Source organism: Hirundo rustica, chromosome 1 (assembly GCF_015227805.2).
Source record: "Hirundo rustica isolate bHirRus1 chromosome 1, bHirRus1.pri.v3, whole genome shotgun sequence".
In the NCBI taxonomy this organism is placed as follows: domain Eukaryota; kingdom Metazoa; phylum Chordata; class Aves; order Passeriformes; family Hirundinidae; genus Hirundo; species Hirundo rustica.
Genome location: NC_053450.1, coordinates 21,924,865 through 21,948,665, shown reverse-complemented (window position 1 = coordinate 21,948,665; position 23,801 = coordinate 21,924,865). Strand labels below are relative to the sequence as shown.

General features: G+C 37.0%; 1 protein-coding gene across 8 annotated transcripts in view; it reads left to right on the top strand.

The window, feature by feature from the left end:
- Window positions 1–23,801, top strand: part of VPS13B (vacuolar protein sorting 13 homolog B) — a 428,881-nt gene that overhangs the window by 61,236 nt on the left and 343,844 nt on the right. For 7 of the 8 annotated variants that reach the window (XM_040076409.1, XM_040076406.1, XM_040076434.1 and 4 more), the window contains 6 exons: window positions 2,078–2,215; window positions 3,581–3,668; window positions 8,570–8,761; window positions 9,321–9,490; window positions 12,337–12,531; window positions 14,077–14,201. In XM_040076409.1, coding sequence (XP_039932343.1) covers window positions 2,078–2,215; window positions 3,581–3,668; window positions 8,570–8,761; window positions 9,321–9,490; window positions 12,337–12,531; window positions 14,077–14,201 — 908 coding nt within the window. Of the gene's footprint in view, window positions 1–2,077; window positions 2,216–3,356; window positions 3,414–3,580; window positions 3,669–8,569; window positions 8,762–9,320; window positions 9,491–12,336; window positions 12,532–14,076; window positions 14,202–23,801 lie in introns of those variants that run through there. The other variant, XM_040076445.1, reaches the window with a different exon arrangement.

The window sequence follows — 23,801 nt, the reverse complement described above, 5'->3', positions numbered from 1 at the left end:
TGAAATATCAGTAGCTTTGCTGAATAAACAGTTCTGTTATCCTTTATTGAGATACTTGATTGCAAAAATTGAAAAGACTGCTATGAATTGTGATTTTTGGATGTTACTGTGGTACAGAACTCATTGTCCATTCCTTAGAGTTGAAAAGACAAATATCTCAGATTGAGAAAAAGCAGAACATAAGACTTTTTAAAATCTTTTTTGGACACTAACCCATTGTTGCCTTTGTTGGCATATTTTGATTTTGTATAACAAATTAAAATATATTTGAAAATCTTTGAAAGTACTTAAATCAACCAAAGATGGGAAGGGAAGAAATAGGAACATTGTATGCTGAAGAAAATAGAAATGTGGCACAAATACTGAGTGTTTAACCTCACTTTTCAGTAAGGCTGAGAGCAATATAAAGTGAAGGAGTTAGACAGTGCTAATTTTTATATTTTAAATAAATGCAGATCTTTAGTTGCTTAAGACAAAATCAGGTATCATTATGAACTACTTTAAAAATATTTACTGAAGTGTTAAAATTCTAAATTCAATAATTATGATTTTTAGTTGAAGTGTAGATAGAGTAGTGCCCTCAAGTATTGAAGAACAGCAACTATTATCTATGTTTAAATAAAAAATAAGTAATACTGCCAAAAAGAGACCTATTCACTTGATGTTAGTGCTCCATGAAGTCTTTAAAGAGAAAAGTTAAGAATGTGAAAGAGAATGCAAAGTGCATGTGTTTATGTCAAATATCTCCTAACCTGGGAACCTGTATACAGTATTATGATAGATATGGCGAGGCAGCTTCTTATCTTTCCCCTGTGAGAGCATTATGGCTTGGCATCCATCTCAGGTTTGTGGGTGCAGAGCAGAAAACAAGAAAATATCCTTACACAACCACTGAGTAGGACATTGTTGGGATTTTAGGGATGCAGTGGGACCCACTACATGACTGGTATGCTGCAATGGATGCACACAGGCTTTTCCAAAAGGGGAGGCTGAAGAGGCAAGGATGAGCCAGTTGTAAAAATGCTATGCTGGCCTTGTTAATGGCAAGGGAGATGTCGTTGGGGATGTGAGGGTGGACAGCCACCCTGTCTGTGGCAACTGAGATGGTCAGGTATAAAATCTTGAGAAAATTGATTTTTTTTAGACTGAGGTGGGTGGTTGAGCAAGAGAATTTCACAGAACCATGAAATAGTCTGCGTTGGAATGGACCCAGAAAGAACATCAAGTCCAACTCTGAAGTGAATAGACCATACAGGGATTGAACCCACAACTGTGGCATTATTAGCACCATGCTCTGACCAACTGAGATAATTTCCTTTAGGTTAGTTAATAAGGGACATTTGGGGTTTTATTCTTACTCATTTTTCTGCCGCTCTCTAGTTCAGGAATTTAGGAAAGTATCTGCTTTATGACAGTGGTGATGATATTACTTGCCTGTTGTCTGTGTACTGCTGTGGTTGTGGGATCGGTCCTTTCACAAAGGTTCTGGCTCTGCCTGTGATTGAGAATAGGTAGTTGGAAAAAATAAATCTCCTAAATAACTTTTTTGGATTAATAACGCTTGTTAGGAAAGTTGTATTGATTTCAGAAGGATAGAAGTCTGGGAGAAGTCATGTTAACATCTAGATGAATAAAGAATGGTAACGTAGCGATGAGGTCATACATGATTGCCTTGAAGAGGGTGGAGATAGCATCCGAAAGGATTGGGCAGCCGGAAATGGAGTATGCAGTGACAGGTTTGTGTACTGAGGAAGACTGGGGCAAGCTTTGGAGTGATGATGATCTGAGGTTGTTTGCTGTGAAAATGCAACTAATATGTTCTGTATCATGAGCTGTATAATATTCATTGGTTTTTAAGATTTTTATTGATTTGAAAATGGGGATGGAGTGGACAGGAACTTGTGTTATACAAAGGAAATTAATTTCATTGTTTCATTTTCGTTCATAATGAAATATGCTCTTGAGCATACGTATTCTGTGCGTGTCATATTTGTGTTATGACAGAATTGAAACTGCTCTGTTAACTTGACTTGTATTTTTTTTCTCCCCCTGCCTCATTTTCTACTGACTCATGAAGGAGGCATGCTTCTTTAATTGTGGAGAAAATCTGAGCGTGAAAGGAATGACTTATCTTACCAATTCACTATTTGATTACAGAAGTCCAGAAAATAATAGTATTCGCGCAGAATTTATATTGGATGCAGCTCATCATAAGGTCAGAGAATTATATTTTTCTTATAAAAAATTTCCAATGTTCTCTAATGGATTTCTTATAATTATTTAGATCTGTGTACTATTAGAGGACTGAATTTTCTTTACTTTTACACATTTAATTGAATCTTACTTTGCAGCTGGCCAAAAAAAGAGTAAATCTGTTTGTGTTAAAAAAAGACACCCACAAAAACCGAGCCAAAAAAAAGAACCAAACTGAAAAAACGTGTCCAAAAGAAACCTCAAACTCCCCTCCTGCCCCAAAAAATGAATTAATGTCATAGTTTCCAAAAGCAGTAACCACAGAACATTTTAAGAGGAAAAAAGACAGATTAGAAAATACTAGCAAAAGTCAAGCTTTACCAGCATGTATTTTAAACCCAAACAGCCGGTAGTCTGTGGTCTTCAAACTAAGAAGTGCTGTCAGATTTGGACAGTATTATTATTTGCCTTCTATATTTATCTACTTAGAGAAAATTTTGCTAATTCTGCCTTTTGTGGGGGCAAATTTTTTGTCACCTCTAATTTCTGTTGTTCTAAATTGTGCAGTAACAATTAATTCCTTGGTTGTCTGCCATTATTAAAGATTGGTTGCAGTGACCAAGGTGGTCCTTTCCAGGTGTGTTCATAGGTGGAGGTCTGTGTCATTTGTTGTACAGGTAGGCCATTTACAATTTTGGAATATATCTAATTTCCTTTTAATTTAAATTTTACTGTTTTCACCTTTTTAGTACTACTGATGAAGTGTAACCCTGAAGAATCACATGAAAAAATGAAATTAGCAAAATCACAAGTACTTTGAAATTTTTCCCATAGTGTGTTTTAAGCTTTACTCTATCCTTGGTCTGTCTTCGATGCTTTTACAATTTGCCCATTTTTTTGGCAAGAGAGGAAGCAAATTAGCTGTGTGATGTATTATATTATGTATAAATCCCAATGTTGGCATAAAGTCTTGATAAGTTTCCTGCTGTTGAAAGATAAAACCGCAATATTCCTTGAATAGCGAAGCCAAACTGAATGAGCTGAAGTTTTCAGTTTAGTTAGGTTGATGTGTTGCATGCAAGAGGTCAAATGAAGAATATTTTCTTCATTAAAGGTACTAATTGACTAGATGTTATTGATGAATTGGTCAGCATGTCCACGGGAATTATGGATGTGCATTTGTGTGGCCTCAAATGGAAGTTACATTGCCTATCAGAAAGGTGAATTCTTAGTGATAACCTCTGTCCTTTGCTTTGATAAGCCTTTCCCTGTGTTGATGCACAAACCCAAACATGAATATATCTCCCTAATACCAGTCTATCAGTTGGTAATCTCGAGAATCTTTCCTTATACAACATTTTCTTTGTTTGCTTCTCTTTGTTGGTAGGAGACGTACACAGAGGTAGCTGGAATGCAGAGGTTTGGGGCTTTCTACATGGATTACTTGTACACAATGGAAAGCACCAGTGGCAAAGGTACTTTTTTTTTTCCTTTGTTTACCCTGACAAATAATAGAAACAAAGACTCTTCATGCCCAGATGGTCCTTGACCAACTGTCCTCCAACTTACCTTAGATTTACCATCAAAATCATCAATAAAATGCTTTCATCTTCATTGATGTCTTTCAGAGGTTAGTTATTTTGGCTAGCTGTTGATTGTTGGTATTCTTCCTTTTATATTTTTCTTTTCCTGCATAAGTAATCCTAATGATATTTTTTATAGCCAATTGCTAAACTGAAAGTAATTATCTTGTAGCAGTGGTGGAATTCATAAAGTACGGTGTCTTTTTTTTTTTTTTTTTTTTAATTGTTATTATTGACTTTGCATATAGAAAGATATCTTGAGAAGCCCTGGTTGAAGAATGAGATTGATCATATACTTGGTGCAGAAGATGAAAAGGACTATTGGTTTTCTTCTGTGAAGAAAAATGCAAGATAGTGTGAAGAATTGTCTTTAAATATATGTATCTAAACAATTTGATTAGCAAATATTGGCCTAAACCATGTGCACATAGATTTTGGCTAATACTGAATGGGTTTTGTTATTCCTATCAATTATTTTCTAAGTCTGAGAAGTGGATTTAATGTCTAATTTTGTGAGTATCACGAAAGCTGGGACAAAGCAGTTAATCTATCCGCAAGTAATATGTTTATATTTTTACACAGATATTTTTATCGCTGATTTTGATATAATTTCCCCCTCACTCCTCAAAACACTGTCATCTACAGCTGCTGATCTGCAGTTTTATTGTCAAATTAATATTACTTTCTTCCCCATCTGTGTATTTATTATTGTGAATACTATTTCTCTGGGTATCTGTTGTTTCTCTGGGTATTCTTGCTGTTTTGTGACTGAACATTTGTATGCCCTTGCTACATAGTCTAACTCCGATGAGTGGTGGTGTTTTGTTTTTTTTTGTGTGTGTGTGTTTTTTTTAAAAATAATTTTATTTCTATGTTTTCTGGACATTAAGTCTAATAGGAGTAGGAGAGAAACTTCCAGTTTCCTTAGAGATGGGTCATGAAGCATTTACAAAAATGAGTAAATGATGCTATTGCAGCTATTGCCCTCAGCAGTTAGAAGCATACACCAGGAAATTTACCTGTTCTTTTCTGACTCTGAGGCTTTCCTCTGTAGCATGAGTGTGGTGTGAAGCTCTGAAAATGTGCAATTAAGTCAAACTTCTACTGCAGACTAGTTCTGGTTTTAATAACAATATAAATGTTTATTCGCACATTGAACTCCTATGCAGAGAAGTTGAAAAACTTGGGTAAGCCTTATCTCCTTTTTGAATCTTAGTATAGAGATTTAAATATGCTCAGACTATGTGCATTGTGAAGAGAAATTGATTTTGTGGAGTATTTAGTCTTGTTTCTCTGAATGCATAAGGAATGTTATGATCTTCCTGACTTGTAACTTTTTGGAACCCTTTTCAGAAATTACTGAACTCAGAAACACTTTTTTCTTTTCTTCAGTGCCAGGCTGTTGTGTTTTCTGACTACATTTTTCTTTCCTTAGCGTCTTTTTTTTTTTTTTTTCCCCCACAGGATGCTTTCTCAAAGCCTTGGCTTCTAACTTCTCCCTAAGTCACTAGGAAATCACCTCACAAAATGTAGTTTGGCTTCCTATCAAGTCTTACTGTGTGCTTTATTTTCAGTATTACTCCTTTAATTTCAGCAACCTGGCTACGTAAAAGAAGGGAATAATTAATTTTTAAATTGTTTAAATGGTTGTTGTTTCTCTAGAGCCAAGAACTTAAAATCTTAAATTTCCAAATGGAAAGCAGACAAGCAAATATGATGCTTTCTGCTAGTTATTTTCTAGCTAATTTTTCCATATTATGGGTTAAATGCATAGTTGTTAAATAGAGTGTAAACAAATAGGTGTAAAATATTTATTTAAGATGAAGGTATAAGTACCTAAAGATTTTGAAAACAATGTAAATCTGCTACAGTTTAGATGTATTGTTTGTATGGAAGTTTGCATTTTACAATTTCTTATTTTGGTATAACTAGTTTTAGTTACAATTACTGCACAGCACATACCATAAAAAAATGAACCCAACTTAAGTTGTAGGAGGCAGTTGCTGTGATTCTAAGATTTTTATCTATCAAGGCAATTTTGGTTTGACACATTCTTTGCACCTTTAACCTTTCTTGAAGCATAGGATTACTGATTAAACCACAAGTGCCTCCTGGATAACATTAACCCTCAGGAGTTTCATCTGTCACTCGCAGAAGTGCATTAATCAATTTCAGTATTTTGAATGAAAGCAAGATAGTCATGCACAGTAGTCTTATTTTGACATTTTGTCTGTCTTCTCCTTTCTTTATTTTTCTGGATTTTTGCTTCGTATTCCAGTGCAGAACAGTTTCTCTGAAACGTTATGTAGCCTGTCAGTGCCCTGATCACTGATTTGCATGACCTACAGACCTAGCAGGGTGTGCTGTTAAGTTACCTTTTGTTTTTTAATGTGTACCTCTCTACTTTGCTGGCAAGTTCATTATGCAGCACTCATTTTGATATTTTCGGTTGGTCAGAATTAGACATGTGATTTACAGAGAGCTTGAAAACTCATTGGTTGAAAATTGGTTTTGTTTATGCATCTGTGAAGTTTCAAGTCCCCTGTGATCACCTACTTCTGTAGAACCAATAGGTTTTCTACCCCATTCTCTTTGCACTTAGGTGGAATTAACTGGAACTGTTCCAGAAAGTGGATTGTATAAATTCTGTCACTTAGATATATTATTCATATACATACAATATATACAAGCAAGTCTGATTTTTCCTCTTTGAAAAGGCAGGCTTTACTACTTTTGTCCTTACTATTTTTGGCCTTATTATTTTTTATGTGATGGTATGTTTTTTTACACTTTTTGGTAGTGCTCCTCTGAACTGAATGCTGCGTAGAGTTGGAAGGATAAAAGTATGTATGTTAACTGCCTATAAAATAAATGCAGAAGTCAGTATGCTGGGTTTTAAAAAAAACCTTTTCAGGATTCATTCAAAAGATTGTAACTCAGTTCCAGCTGAAGATTTGAGTAGGTTTTATAAGGTAGTAGCCTTCTGTCCTTTTATCTTTCTTTTATTGTTCTTTTTCTTCTCAGAAGAACAACAAACCGAGGGAAGCAGAGGCTATAAATGCTCTCACCATCAACTTCTGTTGAGCTTTTAAGGATAAAGTTAATTCTTCAGCTGAGTGTATAAGCCTGTAAAGGCCTGCAGAGCATTAGGCCAGTTGTGCATCAAATTCGGCATAGTCTCAGTTTATTTGAGGACCTTTATCCTCCAGTGTTTTATGGTGTATGATTTAAACATAAAGGGAAAAAAAATGCCTATCCTTGCTTCCTTTTCCACCAAGCCTGACTTCCCTCAATATAAAGACTATTTTGAATGAGTGCAGTTAAAAGAGTACGGTAAAGGAGAGAGACAAAAGGGTGAATGACTGGATTCCTCTGGGGCAACCAAAAATCACAGACTTGCTAAGGCTGGGAAAGAACTCTTTGGGTCATTTGAGTCCAACTGTTAACCCAGCACTGCCGTGTTCACCACAAAACTGTGTCCTCAAGTGCCATATTCACACATTTTTGGAATACTTTCAGGGAATGTAGTTACAATGCTTCCCGTGACAGGTTGTGCCAGTGCCTGTAGCCATTTTCAGTGAAGAAAATTTTCCCGATATCCAATCTAAACCTCCCCTGGTACAACTTGAGGCCTACTCATCCTGTAGCTTCTTACCTGGGAGAAGAGACTGACCTCCTGCCCTTGCTACACCCTCCTTCCAAGTAGATCTAGTGAGCCATAAGGTCTTCTCTCATCTCCTTTTCTCCAGGTTAAACAGCCCCATCACCCTCAGTTGTTCCTCAGAAGTACTGTGCTCCAGGCCCTTCACCAGCTCCATTGCCCATCTGTAGTCTCAGAATGCACTTAATCTTGATGCTTAGATTGTTCATTTATGTAATGGTCAGCAAAATATCTAATGTTTAGTGCTTGTGTCAAAGCAATGAAGACACTGTCAAAGTGATGATCTTAGGAAAAAAAAGACGGAGTGAAATTCTGCAAGCTAAATATGTTAGAGGGATAGGGCTATATTTTCACAAGTCATATGTGACAGGAAAACATGAGCTTCTGAAATCTGCATGATATAACTGAAGAACTTCCATGAAGTATGTTCAGAGAAATAGTCATGCTGTTTGGTAGCCACTGAGTAGCCTATATACATTGAATGTGTGATTTTGGTCTACCTTTATTACTCTACTTTACTAAACTACTCTTTTATCTGTGTTGGCTCTTAAACAAACAGTCTGAGGCATGATGATTAGAGGAATTTTCTTTCTTGCCGCTCATACACCAGTGAATGGCCACAGATGTGAATGCAAGGAGGGGTTTATTGTCAGTCTGGTTCTTCCAGCCTTGTCATGGCAGGTAACCTTTCAAGGGCCCAGATCTGTCATGTCTTTGCAGCACACCTTTTCCTTGATTGTTGGGGATGGATATCTTTGTGATAAGCACTTTGTGTGTTGGAAGTTTTGAACGCCATGGCTGTCATTGACACTTGGGGTTAAGCTGCCATAGAAATTTAGACACCCCCAAAGAGCCCCAAATTTGAGAAATACGAAGTTTATGGAAGGATTCCTAAGTTGTACTCTGCTTGGAGGCAGGGCAGAAATTTGCTCTCTTTGCTCTGCATTTACCAGGAATATTTTTGGTAAAATCTGTTAAACCAGTCATTGTATATTTGTGTGTTATATTTGCATTGTTATATTTTTCTGTATATTTATTAAGTCTTTGATTGCAGAATTTGAAACAGAAGTAGCTGATAAAATACTTATTATGTCCAATTGTTTTATGTAACTTTCTATAAAACTTGTTGTAGTTTCTGGGAATCAGCAAGACCTTTCTTCAGTAAAGAGTGAAGATTTTGGAAATGTTCAGGAGATGTCTACAAAGAGCCTCATTGTGGGTCCACTCAATCTTCGCTTGGATAGCAGCGCAGTACACCGGATCATGAAAATGATAGTTTGTGCTCTGGAACATGAGTATGAGCCATACAGCAGAACTAAGCCAGGTTTGCTCCTATTGCATACACACTAATATACAGAATTAAACCAGACTACATTTAGTGTTTGTGAAGGTGCAGCTTTCAAATAGTTTTTATGAGTCCGAAGAGCAAAATGTAAAATAAAGGTAAATTAATCACAATATGGTGTTGGATGTACTTCTGAGATAATTTTGGACACTTTGAAAGCCATTTGTTTTAATCATAAGCGTCATGTTGAGTAATAGCTTACTTCATTGTCTACTCTACCTAATTTTGGAGCCTTAGAGAAGAAAGTATTCCTACTGGTATTTATTAGTTCAAAATAATAGTTATAAGGATGCAAATGCGTGGAAACAAGTTATGGTAGACGGTTAAGGTGAGTTTCTGAGAGATTTCAAGTAAGAAAAATCCAGTTAGTATTGCATTTAGCCTTAGGTAGAAGCAGCGTGGAATAACATTATGAACTGTGAAGGGGCAGGGGGGGAGCTTTGCATTTTTTGCTAGTCCCTAGTAATTTCTGAAATATCAGCTGTAGGGCACATTTTATGTATTTTAGTGAAACATACGTAATCTTCATTTATTGTAGATATTATGGATGGAAGTAGAACTATGCCAAGCTCAGAAGAAGTCGCATCACTGGAGGAATACATTCCCACTAGACTTACAACATTCACTGTTCTTAAATGTACAATTATAATCCCTGTGGCAGAATTCAATTTACTAGATCATTTGCTGCCCATAATCATGGGTGAGAAGGTATGTATGCACAGGTAATGCTTCAGATCTTTGTATCAGCATATGCTATACGATATAAATTTTCTTACTGGCCTGTTATTCCATGTGCTGGATGTGTCACTGAGTTCTGGATTAGTTTGGTGCCCATGGACCTTAACTTCAGGTACCTAAAATGAGCGGCGTCTGACTAGTTAGACTTCGAAACTGAAGTTGTTGTGTATGGACAGGAAAAATACCTTTGAATAAAAAAGGTTTTAAAGCATCAAGCAAATGAAGAAGCAGTAGCTCTAATCTTTTGATCAGAAGAGTACCTGTTCTCCAGGTCTTCATAAGCTTGGTAAAATATGAAATCTTTTAATACACAGGCTCAGTAGAGATGACATAGCTTTTAATAGCCAACTCTGTGTGTGCTAGTTCCAGACAAGGTATCAGCAGGACTTGGGCATTTAATGCTGAATGCCTAGCTCAGAGAGACAGAAATTCCCTAATAGCCATAATTTGTTTTATGTGTAGTATAATGCCAGCTAAAGAATCTTATATTGGTTTTATTCTTATAGGTCTCCTTCTTCAAAGTATGAAGTTGAGGTACTGTAGGGATGAATCTCTGGCTTAAGTGAAGACTTACAGTAGGCTTATCTCTTGTGCCAAAGGCTGGAAGGTCTTTTGTGGATAAGGGAAGGAGAGGGAAGAGCAAACCTCGTCAATTCTTGAATTAAATTTCGTGGAATTTTTGTCCAATGCTTCATCTGATATGCTGAGAGAGCTGTGGTAGTTCATCCTGAAGAAGAAAATGCTTTGAGAAGACCTCACTGTGGCCTTTCAGTACCTGAAGGGGGCTTCGAAAAAGGAGGGAGAGGGTTTTGTACAGTCGGATGATGACAGGACAAGGGACAGTGGTTTTGAACTAAAAGAGATCAGATTTAGTTTAGATGTTAAGAAGAAATTGTTTATTGGGAGGGTGGTGAAGCACTGTAACAGGTCACTCAGAGAGGTTTTTTCCTTTTTAGCACTTTTTAATACATTGCACTGAGTAGTGCAGTGGGTTGTGGTGCTTTTCACCTTATGGGCATGAGCAGATGGTATTTTTATAATGCGAGAATAGTCCCATCTTTGTTGTAGGTTTGAGGTAAAGAGGTTGAATTCCAGTGGCTTTTTTGGTTGATTTAGTCATTACTTGAAGTCTCAATTTACATTTCTCGAATGAAGCCAAGTGTATTTAAAATAATGATTTTCAATTTTAGATTGAAAATCATAGGTATTTCAACTTATTGTCCTATTTTGATGCATATTTAATAAAATTTTTAGATCTGTAGTGTAATTTGGATTGGAAGAGATGTTGGAGGTATTCTCCAGGAGTTCAACACCCTGGTCAAAGCAAGAGCAGGTTGCTCCAGGGGTTGTTCTGTCAAGTGCTGAATTAGCCCCTCCTCAGTCTCGCTCTTCTCTATGTCCTCCCAGGAGGTTGCAGTAGACAGCCGTAGGATTCTTCTCTGGCCTTTTCCAGACTGAAAGTCTTCAGTTGTCTCTGTTTCTCCTAAAGCAGAGCTCAGGTGCTCCAATGCCATAAGCACTTTGTTTCCAGCAAACTTGTTTCTGGTATGCCCAACCTTTGCTGGGTACAGTACTCTATTTTAATGGATAAAGTGAAAAATAGACTTGGATGTCTAAAATTGTGGTGTTTATTTTCTATGGAGTGGCATCTTCTTTTGCTGAGATACCTGGCATGGCTGTGAATACATAAAAGATGACAGTGTAAAGGCTATATCAGCATGAGATTAGTATGGTGATAGTGTTTCGGAGTGATGAAGAGGTAAACAAAGATTTTATAGGACAAAATATTTTCACTTTACATATTCTTGTACTGGGTTGACCTCAGCCAGCTGCCAGATGCTTACCCAGCTGTTCTCACTCCCCCTGTTTAACAGAGCAGTGGGGGAGAGAATGGGACAGGTCAGGAGGGAGATCACTTACCAATTACCAGTATGAGCAAAACAAACTTGACTTGGGGCAATTAATTTCACTTATTGCTATAATCCAAACAACATCTATCCCCTGTTCCCGCTTTTCCCTCAGACTCAATTTCACTCCATCGTTCCCTGACTCTTCTACCTCCCACCCCTTAACAGAGGGGGATGGTGAATGAAAGATGGGGGTCAGTAACAGCTGATTTCTGCCATTCCCTCATTCTCCCACTGTTCTGCTTCAGTGCAAGTCATTCTGGCAGGCTGCAGTCCTTGAGGGAAAACATGCTCCAGCATGGACTCTCCTCAAGGCTGCAGTGCCCTTCATGGCATGTCCACCTGCTTCAGCATGGGGACCTCCATGGGCTGCAGTGTGGGTGTCTGCTTTTGTGTTGTCTCTTTCATGGGCTGCAAGAGAATCTCTGCTCTGGTGCCTGGAGCACTGCTGCCTTCCCCTCCTCTGACCTCGCTTTTCACGTTGCTGTTTCTCACTTATGCTCCGAGGCTTTGCAGCCTGTGTGGCATTTTTGCCAATTCTTAAACCAGTTTGCACAGAGGTGCCCGCAGCTTGGCTGAGGAGCTCAGCTGTGCCCTGTGGTGGGGCTCCAGCACTGGCTGGAGCAGGCTGAACCTGGCCCAAGACAGCCCCTGGTGTCCCCTCATTGAGGCTGCCCCTGCACCACCAGCACCTGGACACCTGCACCCAAGACACTTCCAGACAAAAAGTTGATATTTTAAACTTCGAAGAAAATATTTTGGAAAGATTGGAGGATTTAGAGTATAATACCACAGTATCTATCGTTTATTTCATGTAGATTTCCTTGCGTGTTTAGGTAAGAACATATAGATATGATAGATAATATACATGTGCTATAATTATTACATATTTTTTCCTCCCTGCCCTAGAACTTAAGTGGACTGTTAAATGCCACAAGTTTCCAGCCCCTGCGGCCTCTACCTTCCATCCGAATTTTGGTGGATAAGGTGAACCTGGAGCACTCGGTGCCCATGTATGCTGAGCAACTGGTGCATGTGGTCAGCAGCCTCGGCCAGCCGTCCGACAACCTGCTTCATTACTGTTACTCACACTGCTACCTGAAGGTAAAGGAGGCCTTGAGATGTGTGCTGAGAAAAAGGTCGTACACGTTTAGTTAGTCCTGAGTGTTAGCAGGTGTCCTGTAAGAATGTTTTCAGCTAATCTGAAAGGCCATGGAGTAAACACTTTTCACAGAACGTTGCTGTTTGGGATTGCTGACTGGAGCCAGAAGTGTTTTGTTTTGTTTTGTTTTGTTATATGTGCTGAGCGCTTCATATGAGGAAGCTGCAAAATGAAGCCCCAAGGTCCTTGTGACATGATCGAGTTAAAATTATTCAGAAAGAAACCTTTTTCCTCATCTGACATAATGCTCCTATGATTTGTAGATTGCTGCAAAATACACTTACAAACTGGATGGGAAGTTAGGAAAAGCTGTCACTACTAGTAGTATTGATAGAGCAAAACCATCACGTTTGATATGCAATCAAAAACTGTTAACAGACAATTGAATTGTTTTTCATTTTAAGAGGACAGATCTCTGAATGTTCTCAGGTAAAGAGAGCATTATGTGAGAGGAGCTTATTGTGAGGCTGGGTGAAGCTTAAAATATGGAAAATTGTTTTGAGATGGTTCAGTTGCCATCTGCTCTAAGGAGGAGTTTTAAAGCAGGCCTTTCCAGCCTGCTAGTATGTGCTTAGGATGTTTGAAACCTTTTGGGTGCTACTAAAATATAAATATTTAATGCTACTACTGTTGATTTTAATCAATTTCTCGGTTACCTATTTACTTCCATGATATTCTATTTCAGTAAGAATTTAGTTATTTAAATCTTAATTATCTGCATACGAGAAAACGTGTTTCAGATTTGCATAGCAAGCTTTCAGTTTTCTGGGTGACATGTTTATCCTCTGCCACATTGAATGTGATTGGAATTGCAGCACTGCAAGTCATCTGTATGTTTTTTGGTTTGAGAGGATTTTTTTTCTCTTCAGAAAATGTTTTAGTAGCAAAATTTCGACATCAGCTTTGGGTTTTAAAGGGTTTATTTGCTAGCTTTAATAGTGGCTGAATTGTTCTGTTCTTGTGAATAGGGGTACAGCATGTTGAAAGACAACTACAACAGTTTGTTTGCCATATTATGGGGAAAAATCATAAAGAATTCTTGTGATGAATCTTTCTTTAGCCAGGCTCTTATTAAGAAAAAAAGCTTTGAAGGGAAGCTTCTAATTTCCTTAAATACCAGTCCTTTTATACCAATGTTGTTATAATTACACAAAGTGATTTTACTTTGTATGAAAGGCAGTATGTAATCTGCAAGTTTAAAAGATACAAAGTATTTGAATGGAAAAATTGTAATCCAGCATTCTTTGAAATTTAGCAGACCATAGTTAACACTTTTTGAGTGAAGAAAATATTTTTGCATGTCTTTCTAGGGTATTATTTGAGGTAGATTTTTGCAGCTATATTTAAGTTTGGGGAAAAGGATTTATCTAAAAATAATATACAATTTATTATTTACTAAGTGTACTTACAAATACATAGATTGTTATATCTTGAAAGTAATCTGATCATGTAATAATATACCATTTGACCAACTGAATTTGTTCCAGATATTTGGTTTTCAAGCAGCATTGACCTCTTTGGACAGTAAAGGATTGTACTGCATCCCTGTTCCAGTTATCCCCTCATTCAGTACCGCTGTTTACGGCAAGCTGATCAAGTTCCCCAAATACTGGTGAGCATTAAGCCTATATGGTGTGTTTAAGTCATGTACACAGCTACCTGTGCATTTTTAATGAGGGATTTAAAAATGCCAAGCTTTGTGCATACCCCTAAACATCTCTGTCTCCTCTGTCATGTTCTGCTGTTATCGTTCAGAGGTCTCTTGGTAAGAACAGCTGTCAATGAGTGTTGTAGACCCTTGTTTGGCTGAGGGAACTGGAGTGTGCTGCTAATGACACCAAGGTCACGGGTTCAGTCCCTCTATGGGCCATCACTTGAGATCCATGCTCCTTGTGGGTCCCTTCCAGCTCTGCATATTCTGTGTTACAGAAGCCCTGTGGTAAATGGCTTTCTTCTAGACCTTGTAGGTTTCTGGAACCAATTGCCATTCTTTCTTGAGCTGATACACAAGCTGAAGTTACATACTGATGGGAAGCTTGATGTTTTAACTGAGTAGGTTGGCTTTTTCTTTTTTAAACTGGACCAAATAAAAAGCAACGAACTGGGGGTAAAACTCCCAAGCATACCAAACCCACAGTGTTTCTACCACACTTTTATTTGTTTCTCATTACGGTTGGAAGGGTTTCAACACTGTGATGGGATATTTAAACTGTTTGTAGTAGTTCAGGTGTTAAATACAAATATTTTTCTTCTGAAAACAATTCTGTGCTTTAATTATGAAATGTGCTGTATAAATGATAATTTTTTTTAGCCTTAAATGCAATCTAAAATCAGTATTTAAATTTATCTCTACAGTTCAAATCTTGTGATCATAAATGTCAGTGTGTAATAGTTTATATTGATAGGTTGCATTTATAAAGACTGTTTCCAGGAAAATCCATTTTGACAATATTTTTGACATTTTTGGACATAGAGTTTTCTTTGTCCCTCATTTTGAGCAGTAGCTGTCTCTAATACTACTTTATGACTAAATCCATGCAAAAAAATTTTGTATGAAGTGACAAGATAGTGAAAAAGTGTGTTAATGGTTAAATAATTTGGCTTCAAACATTGTGATGAATACCTAATTTGTAAGATACATTTACTTGTGAAACATTAATGGATTATACAAAAAAAGTCTGCTTCTATGATTGTTCTTAGCGTCATGTAAAGAATATGCTAATTTTTCTTTCACAAGCTGTGATACCTTGTTAAATGTAAATGGGTTTTTAGCGTTATCAGCACACCACCAGGTGGTAGCAGCCTAACTTTGTCATATTTTCTATCAATATTTTTTCAAAAGTATTAATGGCTTAGAATTAGTTGCTGTTGTGTTACAACATTTTGCTAAAAAAAAAAAAAGTTTCCGGGATACTCTGTAATCAGCACTAATCAGAGTACTTCAGGGCTTTACAACTGACAGCCTTTCCTTATGTTATCTGACATCTAACATTAAGCTCTGGTTAGTAATCCTGGTTAGCAAACTGCATTAATAAATCCGTGTTGAATGGCAAACTTAAATTTCTTTGCTATATTGTAAACCCTATGTTTAGTTGTGCAAAATAAAAAAATTATTTTAGGGATAAATTTTTAAATAAATCTGTCATCTGACAAGTTCGTGGTATTCAAGTGCTGCTGCTTTCTCATGAGTGTGCTTGTGCTCTTCTGCGTGTGCTTGTGCTTGCTGTGCTCCATCTCTTGGTTTCTCGCTCACGCTTGGTTTCTCGCTCACGCTTGGTTTCTTGTGCTTTTCCTTGTGCGCTTTTTCACACTTGCCCTCCCTCTGTCTTGTGTTCCTGGTCTTGCCCTTACATTCTCTCTCTCATGCATTCTTGGATTCTCTCATGTAATCTGCCTCTCTCACATTCTTTGTCTCTCTTCTAAAAACACATTGTATTACCATGCATGCCCAGCTGGAAAGAGCTGTAGTTTTGGGGAGTGGAGGCAGGGGAATGGTCCTGCCTTAAAACAACAAATAGTCTATTGGCATTTATTAGAAGATATTGCTAGACCAACACTTACTGTAGTACTTTGGTGTAGTGTGTTTTGACGGCTTTCTCACTTTTTTCCTGTGATATGATCTCTTTCTATGGCTTATTTATTTATTAATGAAATAAAATCTTTATAAAATGAACTTAGTCCAACAATTTATCTAAACTAAGCAACACCAATTTGTGAGTAATAAAGTAGAAAAACAAATGAGTACAGCAGCAGCCTGGTTAAATGAAGTGTAGTTTGAAGTGAATAAAACTCCAGATGAAATGCATCAAATAGCACTTCAACTAAATCGAAATCAGCATGAGGACTGAGAGCTTCATTGAAGTCATGCAGTGAGTGAGAATTAGTCTGCTAGGATAACCTGGTAATGTCATTAAACTTAAACTCAGTCCTCCCTCCCAAATTATACCACCTGCTTTATTTGGATTTGTGGATTTCACATTCCAGAGTTTCTTAAAGTACACACGTCTGATGCTACATGTGTTCTTCTATTTCTTTGTAGAAAATACATACCACAGACCATACCTTTTAAAAACAAAGACATTTTATGAACTGTTATGGAATCCCTTAGGTAGTATGTTTTGAGTTAGCAGTGAAAATCTCAGCTTTATTTCTGACATAAATCAGTAGAATAGGTTTCTTTTCTAGTTGCAGTAAAATAATCTCAAAATTACTGTTATATACAGTGTATAAAATACTGTAGTAATATTAATTTTTAAAAACTAGTTGATAAACATTGGCAGGACATTTTAACAGATCAAATTTCTGCAACATCAGCCCAGTAAATTCCAGTAAATAACCATAAATGGCTGTAAAGTGCTGTTTACCTATTTGATTGATGTCTTTTTAAATTTCAGTTAGTACACTTTCTTTGTATAAAAGAAATGTGCTCAGACTCACTAGTTAACTAAGTCTTGGACATCTTTTAAATTGCATAGCTAATCTGTTTTTATTGGAAAGTACAAACCATCTGGTCTTTTGTTTTTGTCAAGCGTAACAAGATGCAAAATACAATGTTAATGTCAATATTTTACAACTGCTTTATGTTGTGTTGCATGCCAGATTGTAAAGCAGCTTTCAGAGCTTTCAGGACGATGTCTAAAACCAACTGAGAATTAGCAGAATATGGTTAAAAGCCTAGAGTGAATGACAAGAATGTTTATTGTTAAACAGAAATCTTGAGAGGAATTAGCTGATTTTCTTTTATTCTTTTGGCTTCAATGTCTGTGGTAACAGATGAGGTAATCTGGTATGAGACACTCCAGTATTACAAACTTCTATCTCAGTTCTGAGATGCCACTTGATTGTACTTCTGAAGAGTGCTAAACTAACAGTACGGAATATGGATTCGTAATCGCCTTCCTTTTATTTTTCTTGTATCTGATTGATAGTGAAGTGTCCTCTCTATATTTTGAGTTAGATATCAGTCTAGTTAGGTGTGTTATTCTATTGTTTTTCTAAAGCTTTCTTCTCTAAACAAGTGTTCCAGGCCTGTGTTTTTGTTTTTCTTTATCAGATCTGCAGACTTACTGTCTCTACCTGTGACAGATTTTGAGACTCTGAGCTCTGGTAGAGTAAGGTTATAAATGAGGGTAACATCATTATCCCTGATTCCTTTCTGTTCAGCTTCTTGGTCCTGTAGTCTACTTTGAAGAGATCTGTTTCCTTGATAGTGAGTCCGCACTTTATTATATGGATACCAGAGCAATACCTGCTGGTTTGCTGCTTTCAAGGAAGCACCAGTACAGAGTTGACTAGTAGCTAGTCATGTTAAGTTTGAATGTGTGAATTAACCTTTTATAAAGAGGTTGAGGGCTTGCTGGGTAGATTATTATCTAGGACTTCATGGTCTGCACTTGAATTATTAGAGACTACAGAGCATTTAATTGATTGTTCTTGAGTTTTTACTCGGTCAGAACAAAAATCTTGAATAGAAACTTGCAATTAGATCTCAATTATTAGTAAACAAAGAAAAGTCTTTGAGATGCTTAATAGATAAAATTTCTGTGAAGATTTTTTCTTTTGAGCTGTTCTCTGCAGATTGTCTTAAGAAATAAATTTCAGTTTAAATACATGTAGTGTGCTAGTCTCCATCAAGATTCATCTTGCTGATGAAGAAGGATTTTTGGTAACAGGAGATTTGATTTGTGTTGGCACTGTAGTTTTATTTCTTCAGTGTTTTTATTGAAGTACTAATCATTAATGACAAAAGCTGACAAAAGTTTAAAATTTGCTTAGCTGTTAAAGGCGGTCACATGTATCACATGCTGGGCACCTCAACTGTCCAGAGATCTGTCACTTATTTCACTGGTGAAAGCTGTGAATTACAGACCTGACATAGCTATTTTATAAATATATGCACTTATAGTTCTGAAAGATCACTTAGAAAATTTAGATGCAGTGCTCTCTGCATGGAATGAATATGTGTATTTTCTGCAGGCTCTTTTTATGAACTCTCAAGAACATTTATATAGCATAGCTGTGCTTAATGTTTCAACACAGATTTAACTGTAAAGGTAAACATTTACTGTGTTCTTAGAACCTGCTACATTTAGAGTAGATTGGTTATAGGGTTATAACTGCCTTTTGGCTAACTATTATGCAAAGATTTTGAGAAATATACTTTGCCACCAACCTGAACATCAGCATTTTGTTTTCTTACCTGACTTTCCTCACTTTTATTTTGATTTTGTCATGGTGTAGTTGTGAAGTAGTTGCTTTGTACACGCAATTTAGTTTCTCTTCTGTTTTCTAGCTTTGATATTAACATTAGAAAACCCGAGGACTCTAACTCCCTCGTTAATACTGGGTAGGCTTTTGCTCAAAATTTTGTTATTGTAAAGGTTTTTGTATTTTTATATAGCTTTACTTCCATTTTCTTCCATCATGTGTCCCCTTAGAAGGCATCCCTCTCTTAATCAAAGCTGTGTACCTGGTATGCCATACAATTGTATTCTTATTTCTAGAATTAATTCTTAGACTCATTAAACAATTGAGTAAGGTCATTATAGGTTCTAGACAGGATATGCACCTGCTCATGTTTGCTTCAGGGGTCATCTTGTAAATACCGTGTGCATTTAATGGTATCCCCATAAATTGACAAGGGTGAGAGCAATTCATGTTGATCTGCAAGCAGAGTGGTAGATGAAGATCTGGCTTCTTACACAGTAAGAAATTATTCAGCAAGGAAATTAGGTTTTGTTGATGCGGCCTTTGCCAACAAGGTACTACTTAGAGTAGGAGATTTCAGGATTTGATGCTCACTGAAGAGATGATTAGAAGTAAAATGGGGGATCAGGTGAACTGTCTGTTTTTTGCTACTATTTTGATTAAAACATCTTTGCAGGCATGTCCAGTGGAGTAATCTGTTTAGGACTAGAAATCATAGTAGTTTTGTGAGCTTGAGTCATGAGATTTAGCGGTCATGATGTTTAGTCCAATTGTGCTAGTAAGAGTCAAGCAGTTCCTACTGGCAGGTAACACAGAGCCAACTATCCACAAACTGTGAGCATTAGATCATAAATCTAGGAAGTTTTTCCATAAATTGACACTTAGGTCTTGATTTTGGCAGCCTGTTTTACTGGCTAGTCACAGTAGATCAAGAGCAATGTCAATTTAGATTGGGTGTGGATTGCATTTCACATGGGCCGTTGAGGGGCATGCTTGTTTCTTTGGTCAGAAGCAGGAGCAGGTTAAAAACACATGAAATTCATTTGGTAGCATTCAGTTGTGACTATTATGTCAGTAATTGAATTTAACTGCCAGATGAAAATTTGGAATATTCTTCAAAACAGAAAAGATCTGGGGTTGAATGCCTGAACAGATGCCTTCAGTGTACGGGACAGGGGAGTTTCAGCCACCTCAGCATTGTGCCGCTTAGATCTGGCACATGTTAAAACCTGTTTGAACTACTGAGATATGCCAGTGATAAGGGTTGTGCAGAAGCAGAACACAACAATCATTCTCCTGGGTTCTGCAGAGGTGCGTGTGTAGTACTGCCTCACATGGGAACAGTCAGAACAGCGCAGGAGTGTGCTGGATTGCTTCAGCGTTGTCCACTTCTCTGCTATTGCCTAGAAAATGTATCAAAGAACATAATGCTAAATCACATTTTTTTAAAATTAATTTGCTGGTAGCTGGTTTTGATAGGACATTAGGTGAGCAGTGGCTGACACTTTCAGAAGTTTCATTTACTGTGCCTCTTAGTGTTTGAGGAGCAGATGTGTCAATGTAGTGTAGCATATTGTAAACAGTAATGTAAGGTGATACAACAGCTTCAGCAGAAGTACTTTTCATTGATTTAACGTATCTTGCTTTATACACATTCAAGGGGGTTATGCTTGTGTATAAGAATGAAGATGCCTAAGGAACTTCTGTGGAACATTTCTAATCTGCAGTGCTACAAACATTTTAAGTTTCAACAAGAACATTTTGAGACACTTTTCAGCTGCACTGTTCTGGAAAGAGCTGTTGTTGGCTACCAAGAAAATCACTTGGAGCAGGAGAGGTTTTGCAGTCTGAGTACATGACTTGCAGCTTGATTAGTGTAACAACAAATTAACTTCAGTTGCAAACCTCAAGTTTAATTTTTTTAAAAAATCAAGTCCAGATCAAATGTTACTGTTTCTCAGCAGATGTGGCAGGCAGCATTCAGCAAATCTCTTAGAAGTGTGCTTATAATCAGTGTAAATTGGAAGCAGTTGTATTGTTAAGTATTGTCCACGAGGACGAAATTCAACTGAGTTGACACTAAAGGGAAGTCATGAGGAGTATTTCCAGTGTTGTTATTTAGACTAATTAATTGTCAAGTCTCTTCAGCAAAAGTAAATTAAGCTTATTAACTAATATCTGTCAAAGGAAAGTGATTGCACATGGTGAATGGTTAATCCTGATTTTTCCAAGTGTTGCCATCAGGATTTGCTGGCATTTATACTAGAAACAAGAAAATGGTATTTCAAAATGTGAAGGATTTTCAGGGTTGAAGCTGCATTTTGATTAGAGACTGGTGACAGGTATTAAAAACCCAATCTTAAAGCTGAAATGCTGCTATATAGCATAGATCCTAAAGAAAAACTGAATCTCTGATATATATTTCTTTTGCACTGGATGTATTTAGAAATTCTGTTTCTCTTAGTGGTAACACTATCTCTATCAAAGGTCCTGTTAGGATTTTCAGTGATACTCTGCTATGAGGCTTTACCCATGGAGATTCTGGTTAGAAAGATGCATGGGTGGCAGTTCTTCACACAAAGTTTGTCACTTGTTTCTCCAGAATTTTATCTGCAGTTTGGTGGGGTTTTTTTTCTGCCTCCAAGTGGATCTGGGAATTATGAAGAGAAATACCGTCACTGTGCTGGCATCACTGCTGCTGAATAAGACATTGCTAGAAACCCATCTGTGACCCTGAGGCTTGGTGTTTTCTCGTGTCTTAATTCATGTACACATATCTACTGGTACCTTTCCTTCCCACTCCCAAAAGGCAGAAAAAAAGTAAAATCAGATCAGAGAAGGACATTTATTGAGGCTTCAGACTGAGGACAGCTTCTGACATGCTCGATCCCTTCAGCACTGTTTGAGAAAGTGCCAGCTGCCCTGGCCTGAGGCTGGCAGAGGGCAAGCCAACAGGTCAACAGTACGCACAGCACAGACCATTACTGGAGCCAGCACTCAGCCTCCATAGCTGGCAAACAGGGATGCCTGAAACTTGCACCCTGAAACTGATTTTGGTGTCATTCTGCCAGCCAGCCCCAGTCAAATGTTGGTTATCACACGGAATTCGGAAGAACTGTATTTTAGTGTTGCAGTTGCTTTCTTACCTGTATCCTTCCCCACTTACCTTTCAGCTTTTTCTTTGCATCTTCTTTGTAATGTAATGCCATGGGAGTTGATGGGATTCAAAGCACTGTTTTAAGAACTTGTAGTCATTAAATACAATAACTTCAAAATAAAAATGACCTTTCATTTATTAGGACTTAAAATAGTTCCACAGGGAACTATATTGGATTATTCACCATTGTGTACCAAATAATCCACCTTCACCAAAGCTGTGTATTTACTTCTTGAATAAGCTATATGCTTGTTGATTAAGCTATATAGAATTGCTGATTTTGTTTATCTTTTTATATTGTCATGTTGCTGGCCAAGCTGTAGCATATGTTTTTTTGACTCTACAGAGCTTTACTCTCAAGTGGTAGGCATCACTTCCACCTGAAGTGGAATACCAGAAATGAGAGTTAAATTATGCACCTATTCTTACAAGCACATTAATGTGACTCTCATTTGAAGCTCATAACCATGACAATTGGTGACTGCAAACATTTTGCTAAAAAACAAGCTACTTATCTTGACTCAGGTAATCATTTGAGTCAATATACAGGCTCATGTGAATGTTCAGCTGTCCATAATACCTTAGCATCTTTACTGCACCTGTGTTCATCTCTAGGTGGAAAAAACATACTGTCCTGTGTCCGGTATCGTTTTGCTGTATCCTCCTCATGCTTGTTCTTTATTACTGTTTCTTTAGCAATGCCTTTTAAAGGAAGTTAACGTAACCTGTCAGGGGTACATACTGAGGAACAGCATTGAATGAGTTCTGAGGTACAGTGTTGAATGCATGCAAACATGTGGATCTCCATTTGGGCCTGTATGTTTGGTAAACGTTGTCTATTTTTCATTGTTTTAATCTTCTAAAGGACACCAGCTCCCAGTTTCTGAACTATATTTTTAGCACAGTGTGTTTGGGATGTTAGAGGGCCATTTGAACAAACACCAAAAAAGAGAACAAGTAAAGGCAGGCTCAGGTGGGATATGAAGCTCTTAAATAGTAGATTGTGAGAATAAAACTTGTTTATCAGATTTGGAAATCATTATACCTGTTGTAGATACTTCGGACATCAGTGCAAGAAATGGAAAGGATTGTGTTAGTTCATACACCACTACAAAAATTGTGAATTCATTTTTCGATTGATTAGATTTTTTTTTCTCTTTTTAAACAAAAGCCAGTATGATTATTTTCTTTGTTGGTGTTTAGTTAGTTTTTTCTTTGAGTTTAATGGCTGATTCCAAAATGAACAATTGAATACAAGGAAATATTTGGTAAACATGGTTAGAATATTTATTTGATAATGAAGAAATATGCAGGGAGAATGAGAGAATCAAGAACCTGACTTTCATATTTTAAATGAGCAAATGGAAATGGGACTTTTATAATGTCACTGATGTAATCTGTTGCTCCAAAAGTACTTGTATATCTTTGATTTTGCATACATGCTGGATTTGGCTGTGCATATATATAATACAAGAAAATATCTTTTTGATGTGTTTTACTGACAATATCTTCATTATGTGTGTGTGTGATATTTTTGATGGTCTTGAAGACTCACTAGGACTTGTGAAGTTTTTAGTTAATTAAATAGATGTTATGAGACACAGTGGATAGATCAAAACTGAACACAGGAAAACTATAGCCATAGAAGCTGCTTCAAAGCTTCTATTATTTTTGAGGAATGAATGGTGTAAAGAAATGCCAGAGTCAATGCTTAAAGATGGTAAATTTAGGTTTAACAATAATTTTAGTCTTTGAAGTATAAAGTATTAGACATTTACTGAGATTTGATGTTTTGCTTTAAATAGCATTTGATAGCCTTTAAAATTCTTTTGAGGTTGATACTTAATG